Source organism: Sparus aurata, chromosome 3, assembly GCF_900880675.1.
Source record: "Sparus aurata chromosome 3, fSpaAur1.1, whole genome shotgun sequence".
NCBI classification, from domain to species: Eukaryota; Metazoa; Chordata; class Actinopteri; order Spariformes; family Sparidae; genus Sparus; species Sparus aurata.
The window spans coordinates 4,229,165-4,239,235 of NC_044189.1; the positions used below are offsets into that span (position 1 = coordinate 4,229,165).

General features: G+C 43.3%; 2 protein-coding genes across 3 annotated transcripts; both read right to left on the reverse strand.

Moving 5' to 3' along the window:
- On the reverse strand, window positions 1-3,374 carry LOC115579495 (cytochrome c oxidase subunit 6B1). The gene is made up of 4 exons (XM_030413067.1): window positions 3,250-3,374; window positions 1,891-2,013; window positions 276-376; window positions 1-169 (listed from the first exon to the last, which is right to left on the reverse strand). Exons 2-4 carry the CDS (start codon window positions 1,994-1,996, stop codon window positions 116-118), a joined length of 261 nt encoding a protein of 86 aa, XP_030268927.1. The 5' UTR covers window positions 1,997-2,013; window positions 3,250-3,374; the 3' UTR covers window positions 1-115.
- Window positions 3,375-4,255: 881 nt separating this feature from the next.
- Window positions 4,256-9,550, reverse strand: LOC115579493 (C-type lectin domain family 6 member A-like). 2 transcript variants are annotated; one of them, XM_030413063.1, is made up of 7 exons: window positions 9,244-9,550; window positions 8,817-8,945; window positions 8,550-8,639; window positions 7,268-7,432; window positions 5,893-6,044; window positions 5,335-5,459; window positions 4,256-4,423 (listed from the first exon to the last, which is right to left on the reverse strand). In XM_030413063.1, exons 1-7 carry the CDS (start codon window positions 9,302-9,304, stop codon window positions 4,273-4,275), a joined length of 873 nt encoding a protein of 290 aa, XP_030268923.1. In that variant the 5' UTR covers window positions 9,305-9,550; the 3' UTR covers window positions 4,256-4,272. The 2 variants fall into 2 exon arrangements, with proteins under 2 accessions (XP_030268923.1, XP_030268924.1); XM_030413064.1 differs by lacking the exon at window positions 8,817-8,945.
- Between the last annotated feature and the right edge of the window lie 521 nt (window positions 9,551-10,071).

The following is a 10,071-nucleotide window of genomic DNA, read 5'->3' on the forward strand; positions in this document are numbered from 1 at the left end:
TTCACAGTAACATGATATCATTTATTTAGTTGCTTCTGTACATAAAGAGCAGACGCTTCACATTAAGATACACGGATGAAGAAAGGTGCAGGAGGACGGAGACGGATGTGTTCGGTCAGATCTTGCCAGGAAAATTTCCCGCCTCCAGCTGCTCGTCCCATTTCTGAACCTGCAGCGGAGAGAAAGAGAAGGAAACTTTCAGAAGGACAAAGCTGGGAAATAACACCCGACATGGAACATCTCCCTGATGTGAATGTGTGTGTGGTGTGACGTACCCAGCTGATGGGGCACAGGCTCTTGTAGACCCTCTGGTACCAGTCGCAGGGAGCGGCGTCCTGCTCTCTGGCAGTCAGAGCTTTGTTACATCTGTGGAAATCTGCAGAAAACACACAGAGGAAGACGAGATGTCGGAGCAGGAAATAAACTACTAATGAGAGAGAACAACCCGAGTCTCCTTGCTGCTCGATTAAAGCAGGAGTCGTTGCCGTCTCGTCCTCAAGCTCTTATTTCTGCTGTGAGGAGCCGGAACAAGATGGTGGACGTCACTTTACATCACCCTCCAGAGGAAAGAGTGGCTCGTTACATTTAACACTTTATTACAAATACAACTATATACTTAAGATTACAATCATGTCCTTAAGGGATCCATCAGTCTGTGTAGAGTGCAGATTAAAAATAGTTTCACAAAGCAGCGTCTATTTTTACTTTTAGATCTAGTCCACACGTACGAGGGAAAATGCACAAACTGAAATACTTCATGATAACATACTCATACCTCGTGCTCATATTAGCAAACATTACCACAAACCCTGATAAATCACAATCAGGAAGTGAACGTGGGCGTCAGTTTCTGAATATCTCCACCCTAGTAGAAGTTTTCCACGCGGTGCATTTTCAGTGACACTGTGTGCGACCGGCCACGAAGCAACGTTTGAAGACACAACTTTCTTTGAAATACTTTGAAAACGAGCAGGGAAGCAGCAGCGATCAGTTCTGAGGATGAGTGAACAAACTGATCACTGCATCAGTGAAGTGTAGCTGGCTGTCGAGCTTGAAATGAGGCAGAAACACACACACACACACACACACACACACACACACTCAACACATTCAAAATGGAGCTCTGAAAAGAACTGCCCTCTTATCAAAATAAAGACAAACTCTAAAAGTTTGATTTGGAGGAAGGCTGAGACAGAAATGTCACTCAAACACTGTTTCAGTTGGTTGTTACATCAACGTGTAACGTGATTTCTACCAAACTAGAGTTGATGATTGTTGGAAAAGTTGAAAGACAACAAGGCAATTAAGCCTGTAACTTAAACTCAATGGTTGTATTCTTCTGTTTAATAACCTCAGTACATGAGACAGGATAGAATAGGACAGGATATCTGGGTCGCCCTGCAGTCACAGCCCTTCTCATCCGTTATGAAGACAAAAAAAGTCCAGCAGGCACATCAGAGCGTTGATGATGAGGAAATCAAGATGTGAGGAAGCCGGTGAGATCAGAGGCTGAAGGCCTCGAAACACATATTCTGTTTCAGTTTGACCTTACAGCTGCAGTTAGAGATGATCAGCGCTTTCATTCACATGAAGACAGACGCAGTGAAATCAAGGATAAAGTCAACATGCCGGCAGAAGCTTCAGAGCAAAGCAGAGTGACTCTCAGTTAGATGTGACCTGTGTTCATCTTTACCTGCTTTGGTTAAAAAGTTCAGGTAGGATTCAGCGTCAGAGGAAGAGTCCTGTGTGGGTCTGACATAAGGAAACATGCAGATATTTCTACGTCAGTGGCAAGATAAGGTTTGAATAAACCTGAAGAACCTGACAGGGTCGAGACTTTATGCACTAGATCTGTGTGAGATACTGAGTGAAGCAGGTTGTCTTGTTTACCCAGATAGTTCTGGTAACAGTTGCGGGTCTGGTTGGTGTTGGGGAAGCGGGCATCGAAAGGAGCCGTCCTGTAGTTCTTGATCTTCTCCTCGATGTGGTCCGACATCTTCAGCTGCTGGATATCTGCAGAGGAGCAACATGTTAGAGAAGAAAAACACTGAATCTGCTTTATGAGACAGGGTAGTTTTAGCCCCTAAAACACACTACAAAAGCAGAAGATAGTAATAAGGGTCAACTGATAAACCTGATCATTCGCTTGGATTAGACTTAGTGTTGGAAACTGTGTTGTGAGCCGAATTTACTAGAAGACTTTACTGATTGATAAAGACACCTTCACATTTCTGCAGGATGTATGACTTCAACAATAACACTGAGGAAATTAAAAACGCCGCCTTTTCTAAATTGGGTTCGGACAACAGAAGAATCTAATTCAATATGGAGGAAGCTGGTTTGGCTAACGTTAGCTTAGAGTTGTTAATTATTCATTAGCAGTAGATCTGAGAGGACACAGCATTTTTAGCCACAGAACAGACTCTACAGGGAGAAGATAGCAATGAAAAGAAGTGGTTAAATTCATAATTTGCTGTGTTTAGGCTCGGTTTTGGTAACTGTGTTGACTGCCGAATTTACCAGAGGACATTACTGATTAATACAAATCCTTTCATTTTTCTTTAGGATGTATTCCTTCAACAATAACACGAGAAAAATTAAAAACACCGCCTTTTCCAAATAGAGTTCGGACAACGAGCCCTCTAAATGAATGGATCTACATTACAGGAAAGCGCATTTTTAGCCCCAAAACACAATGGACAGAGAGAAGATAGCGATGGAGACCAACAGATAAACTTCAGCATTATCTCCGTTTAAACCGGTCTTGATAACTGTGTTGCAAGCCGAATGTACCAGAAGACTTTCCTGATTAGGAAAAATCTATCCGTTTATTTCTAGGAATGTAAGCATTGGACAAGAACACGAGAAGAACTTAAACAGCGACTTTTACAAATGGAGTTCGGTTGTTGGAGAACGGTACGCTATAATTTGATATGGGGGATGCAGGTTTGGCTAACGTTAGCGGCAAGTGATTATTCATCAATATGGACCGTTTAGATATGTGTGAACAACAAAATGAACACTGTTTTAAATATATATCAAACTAAATATAGTCATAATTCTAAACCTGTCCGGTAAAGATGGGCTCAGCTAACGGTAAGCCGGTTCAGCTGAGGAGGATGGACGATGTTAGTGGACGCTTCTAACATCCGACCTACGTCATTAAATACGACAGGTACATTTTAAATTATTCATTAAGAGCGAACTGATGATGTAGAAGTAATAATATTCGTAAAATTAGCTGTTTACCTTTACAGATAAATTCCGTTATAATCTCACCGCTCGGTGTCCTTTACTGTGATGCGCAAAGCATGACGGGAAACCGAGATGATGCGTCAGGTGTTGTTTGAAAATGCAACACCGCCACCTGCTGGACACACCGAGGAGGTACAGCAGCAGCCAAGGACGAATTACATAAACATGGATTTACGCCAAATCAAATGATAAATATACAATAAAATACGTCATATATAATTTTATCTGCTTAAATGTTGAAGGTTAATATTTTCAATGTTATTTTGGCTGAGAGCTCTTCTAGCTTTTTTAGAGCTTTCAACCACATTTAATTTTCTTTCACCATTTAATAAATTAAAGATACAGGTGGACTGCATTTAAAAAAAAAAACTGCATTATAAAAATCTCTCTCTTTCCATATATATATATATATATATATATATATATATATATATATATATATATATATATATATATATATATATATATATATATATAATGCGTTCCTATTTAAAAACTTTGTTTTTAAATGCAGTTTTGCAGTCCATCTGTTTATCTTATTTATTTTTGCTATATATTTTGGTAAATATTTGGGATTTGAGTCTTAAAGATAAATCCAATATTGATCCTTTGAGAAAGAATAAGTTAAGTTTAGTTTACCTTAAACCTAAAACAGCAAAAGCAGAAGAGGAACTAGAACAAACAAACTTGTGAAAAACAATTTATTTTGGTGATTTAAGTGTTTTATTTGAATCATCAGTATTATTATTAGAACATGAAATACATGTAGATCAACAACATAGATTTATATCACTCCCACAACTCTGATTTCCTTTCCTATCCTCCCCTTTCCTTTCTTCTCTTTTCCTTTCCTTTCCTTTCCTTTCCCTCCTTTCCCTCCTCTCCTCTCATCTCCTCTCCTTTCCTCTCCTTTCCTCTCCTCTCCTCTCCTCTCCGCTCCTCCCTCTCCTCTCCTCTCCTCTCCTCTCCTCTCCGCTCCTCCCCTCTCCTCTCCCTCTCCTCCCCTCCCCTCTCCCCTCACTGTAGAGCCGCCTGCCTCCTCTCACAGATCCTCCTCAGCCGGGTGGAGCAGGTGGAGGTGATCCAGCTCCTCCTGTAGTCGTCTAACGGGGTGAGTCGTCCACACAGCTGCCTGCTGTCGGTGTTGTCGGGCACGTGAAGCCAAAACCTGCAGAGATGATGGAGGAAGAAAAAAAAACCAAACCAAAACAAACCAACACAGTCTTTAATCTGTTGCCATGGCAACCGCTACTCCTCCATATGAAAAATACATCATGAACATTAAAACAGCCTCCCACTGTCTGTTAATCCCCTCCCATTAAAGCGAATGTAATCACTGTGTATACAGAGAGGAGACAGTGAAGGAGTCAAAGTGTTTGACACTTAAATTCTCGTGCTGTCGTCACGTTTTTCTCGCTGTTGCTTCTCACTTTGACCTCCTCTTTGTGTTCTTTATGTCTACTCCTATTTGAATCATAAGGAAAGTTCGTGTGAGGTTATTTTTTTTTGCCTTACAACACTAATAATTCCTTCAGGGGATCATCTGCATTTTAATATCTTGCGTGTCCTCACTGGTGAAGCAGCAACATGTGACCAGAGTCTCGAGCTGCAGGAGTTCAGATCAACATCTGCTGGCTCATCACACTTCAACTCTCCTCCTCCTCAATCCTCCCAACTCCTCAATAAGAACCCCTCCCTCATCCGACACTAACCCAACCTCTACCTCCTTTCCTCACCTCCTCCTCAGACTCCTCAGCCCCCATCCTCCTCACCGTCCCCTCCTCCTCTCTCCTCCACCTCACCCTCCTCTCCTCCACCCTACCCTCCTCCACCTCTATTCCTCCTCCTCCTCCCCTCCACCTCCTCTCCTCCTCCTCCTCTCCTCACCTCCTCCACCTCTATTCTCACCTCCGCCTCCTCCTCCCTCCTCCTCCTCCTCCTCCTCCCTCATCCCCCCCACCTCCACTCCTCCTCCTCCTCTACCTCCTCCTCCTCCTCCTCCTCCTCCACCTCCTCCTCCACCTCTACTTCCTCCTCCTCCTCCTCCACCTCTACCTCCTCCTCCCTATCATTACTCACTCCGGTCCCTTCTCCACCCGGGAGCCGTCACTCCACTGCCAGCCCTCGTCACCACCACCCGTCCTCAGGCCGAGCCAGTACGAGTCCCCCTGGCTCAGACTTTGGGCCTCTTTCCACAGAAACATCTGGAAAAAAGTGAGAAAAGTTAAAAAAAAAGGTCTCCTTCTCTTCACCAGAGATCATTTCAGCTCACACCTCCAGGACATAAACTGTGTTACGTGTACAGTAAAACACTGAAAGACAAAACCTCAGCTGACCCCGAGCGGCGACCTGCTCCTGCAGACGTCCCCATATATCACACAGGTCTTAAATCTATTCTTAACTCGTCTCTCAGAGGGTGTGCGCACTTTGAAATGCCTGATCGTGCAGCTGATATTTCAGGGAAAGCATCTCAAATGTTTTACAACTGGACAGAGGCAGAATAAATCACTGATGACGCTCTCCGGGAGACACGTAGACTTAAAGAAGGAGGCAGAGAGTTCAGTTTCTGGTGATGAGGTGAATAATGTGAGTGACTAACACTGGAAAATGAAAAGATTAATGTGTGTGTGTGTTCACCTGCTCCTCCTCTGTCCTGACTGTGGCCACAGCGCCCCCCAGTGCCATGCAGCGGTACTGGCTGCTGATCCAGTCGGACCTGTCCCGGCTGAACAGGAAACATTTCTCCCCCTGAGCCGTCCAGTTGGCCGGACACGGCGTGCAGACTCTCTCTGCGGGTGACAGAAAAAAAGAGGAAACAACTTATTTTAATCTGCTTCTACCTCCGGACGACCTTTTCACAGTCCTGATCCACTGATTACAAAATCAGGATGCACATTTTAAATAATAAAACTGTCTTAATACACCCAGAATTTATTCAACAAGCTAATTATTTTGTTGATTTTTGAGTCTCATTCCCAACTCATCAAATACTTTCGCTCTGGGATTGTAGGTACGGTCGGCTGCTATTAGAAAGCATTTTTATCAGATTTAGTAATAGTAGAAATCATGCAAAAATGTTAAATATACATATAGAAATGCAAATTACATAATTCATATGCATAAAACTGTTTTTTAGGATCACAACGTCCACGTGTTCGAACCCAATTTGGAACTCAGCCTTCATTTTAATCTCAGTTTCACATCTGTAAAGTTTCATGACATCATCTCACACTGTGAATACTCTTTACGTTGCAACTTCCCGTTTGTTTGGATTCTCTGTTTGTTTCTTGTCAGGATGCCTTGCTTATGTCCTGGCACAGAAACCCACCTGGTTAGAGTTTCATGGTTTGATGGATGGAGACTGTAAATCACTACAAAAACATCTGGAAATGTCTCCTTGTGTCCTGACTCGGACTGTTGTTGGCATCTCCTCCACGTTCTGATGTAGAAGGTGGATAATAGGTCATATATCACATAATGTGAGTGTGGTATGTGCAGTAATAGTTTTCTGGAAACAGTTTCAGGAAACACAAGCAGAGAGAACTCCTGTTATCTGAATCCAAAGCACACAGACGATGTGGTTTGTGTACTTCAGCAGATCGCTGTGTAAATCAGAGCGGCTCGGTCCAACGGCTCCTGCAAACAACTCTGATATGAAAACTTTAACAACAGCCAAACTAACACAAAACTTTTTTGTGCATAAAAGTGCACAAAAGTTACATCTAAAGTTTCATCTCGTATCTCATCTATTCATGCCAGAGGTCGAGGAGGAGGTGATGGTGATAGGTGAGAAGGCTGTGGCGCCAAAGACCACTGTTCAAGACTGCGTTACAACATTTGTAAGCAGTCAACCACTGGATATTTTTATTCAGACGACATTTCCAGCTGTGTTTCCAGGATTTTACTATCCTTAACCAAGTGGCAAACCCTCAGACTGCCCTTTAAAGAAGTGAAGACCAGACCCACAACATGAAGCTCTAACACCTCGGGGGTTCCCCACAACAAGGCTTACCGCCGGTGGTGGAGTTGCTGACTGGGCAGTGCTGGTTCAGAGCTGGGTACTGGGAGAACAGGAGCTCATACGACCAGCGCAGCTTCTCGAGCCGGCTCGTCAGATCTGTCACTTTGGCCTCCTGCAGGCTCGACTGCGACTGGAACACCAAGCTGATCTGAACCACTGCCACGTCAAACATCCAACATCCAATGCACAGAGACACCACAGAGAGAGAGAGACAGGAAATTACATACAGTGTCCCATCAGTCGTTGCCATGGATACGGGATGGGGAGGAAACAAAGCAGACTGACAGAGGAAACGGAAAAGATGAAAAAGACGAAGACATCCAGCGCAGAGAGTTAATCCTCTCTGATGAAGACGTTGAGGCTAAAATGGGACGTAGAAAAAGAAAGATGACTGACGGCTGCTGGATGTTCTGGAAGAGGAAGACATTTTCAGCTTTTATAAATATATCTGCACGCCGTTTTCAAGATTGTCTGCAGCAACAAACCCACCGAGATGTCACCCATCGGTCTGTGGACGACCGTTCAGACGCCTTGAGTTCAGCAGCGCCATCTTGGTTTGTTTGGGGCCAGAAGTGAACATATTTAGACGATTTCTGTCTGTCTATCGTCTTTTTGACTCTAAATGGGACTAAAACTTACAAAATGAACATCATGCTGTGTTAAAGAAGACTTAAAACTATTGATTGAGACCGTAAACTCATCAGGAAACTGTAGGGAGACAGTGAAACAAGTCATAACGCTCAAAAAAATGTATCCACCGTTTTACAGATGCTTCTTTTAGGGCTGGCGGGCATCATGTTACGATGTAAAGGAGTAAGTACTGTCACAACCGGAGCCATTTGGTCCAATAAGATTTGGAAAGTCTAGAAGAGCTGCACGATTAAATGATTTAATCCCCATTCACGTTAGCCACGCTCTAAACAGGGTTAGCCGGCTCAGTTGGTGGAAATCTTCAGTGCGCATGAAGACACGTCATATGTCTGCAGATGACAACAACCAATCAGAGAGCTCGTTTCAACGATTAATTTGCATAGTTTTACCAGCTCGAGGACCAAAGTGTCACAGAGAGGCTAAACAGAGAAGCTACATATTTATGTATTGTGTAAAAATACCAAAAAATGACACTTCATATATACTTAACTGTCTTTTTCTTATTTTCTCATTCTTATTGTCATTGTTAATTGTACGTCTGTTAATTGTACGTCTTCATTTAGTCTAATAACACGTTAATACCGTTGTTACAAAGTGTGAGCAGTGTCACGAGGTTACTCACAGCAGAGCGTCTGCAGCAGAGCGATGATGACGAGCAGGAAGACGAGCAGAGCCAAGTAATGAGTCAGCTGTCGGTACCGACCCGACCCACCTGAGAGGAAACAAACAAACACGAGCTGACTCAGCACAACGCTGCAAAATCTGCATAAAGGGGCAGTTCACCCAAATCAGTCCAACAGTGAATCCTGTCTTTACGAGGCCGCAGGAGACTCTGCAGGTGTTTCCTCTAATAATGACACACCGGCAGACTGTATTTGTTCCCACTCACCTCTAATGGAGTCCAGACATGCTGAAAGTTTCGCTTTTATTTGCTGATGTGTTGAGATTGTTGCTGAGACTTCAGCCTCCGCCCCGCCGCGAGGTTTGAAGAATATCTTAAGTAACCAGGAGATTGTCTCTGGAAAGAAATATTTGATGCCGTAAACGATAAAATGTATCAACAGGGGGGAGGTGGCATCTCTCAAAATATCAGCAAAGAAAAGCTGAAACTGTCTGCACAGACATCAGCTAATGTCACGATGAAGAAAACTTCAAAGGTCGTTTGTTTCAAAGTAAAACTGTCAAATAAAAGCACAAAAATCCACTTCATGCTCCTGATGTGTGTGTTGAGGCCATTAAAATCTGGATTTTATAAAGTTACATTTGCTGAAATGTGTCTTAAATGCACATAAGTGGATGTAAAAACAGAATATTACTCTTGTCTGTAGAGGTTTCCTGTTGTTCCTCCAGCAGAGATGACCCGTTATTCACTTTCATGGTGTCATCAGTTCGAGCAGGCGTTGGTGTTTATGCATTAAAGCACCGAGACTCCACGAGAGCAGTTTGTCCTCATACTCCACAAGCAGGTGCAAAAGAAAAAGCCCCAACGTTTTCTCCGGCTGATGTTTAATGTGGAAAGATATATCTCATATGGAAATACTGGCTCCTCTGCAGCCACATGCAAAGCAGAACAGTTTGATAACCAAACGGACCAGAAGAGTTGAGCCGTAGAAACCCCCCACTGTCCTCCATTTTCCTCTTTACAGTCCTTTCTTATTTACCTGCACTGGGTTTTAAATCGTGGCCGGATCAGGGGGAGTAAAGCTGCTGCCATGGGGGAGTAAAGCTGCTGTCATGGGGGAGTAAAGCTGCTGTCCCGACATGTTTTGTTTACCCAGATGGTAAAAGGTGCTCACAATATTCGCCATGTGTCTGGATAACCAAATGTTTAAATCCTGGTCCAAAGTGTGTTTAAATATAAAAAAAGTAGTATCAAGTCTTTTGTGGCTTTAGAGGAAGCTGCGTGTAATCGGATAAAGTGCCTCCGATGTGGCTAAGATGCATTGTGGGTAATGTAGGCAGCAGGAAGAAGTATGTGTGTATCAAAAACAGGTTATATCTCCGTTTCTGTTGGTTTTGTTTTACACTGTTGTTGGACTGCATTTTAGAGAACCTGGTGCCTACATTTCCCACAATGTAACTCAGCCACTGAGTGACATCACTGGAGGCAGTTTTATCAGATTGCATCCAGCTTCTACTGGAGC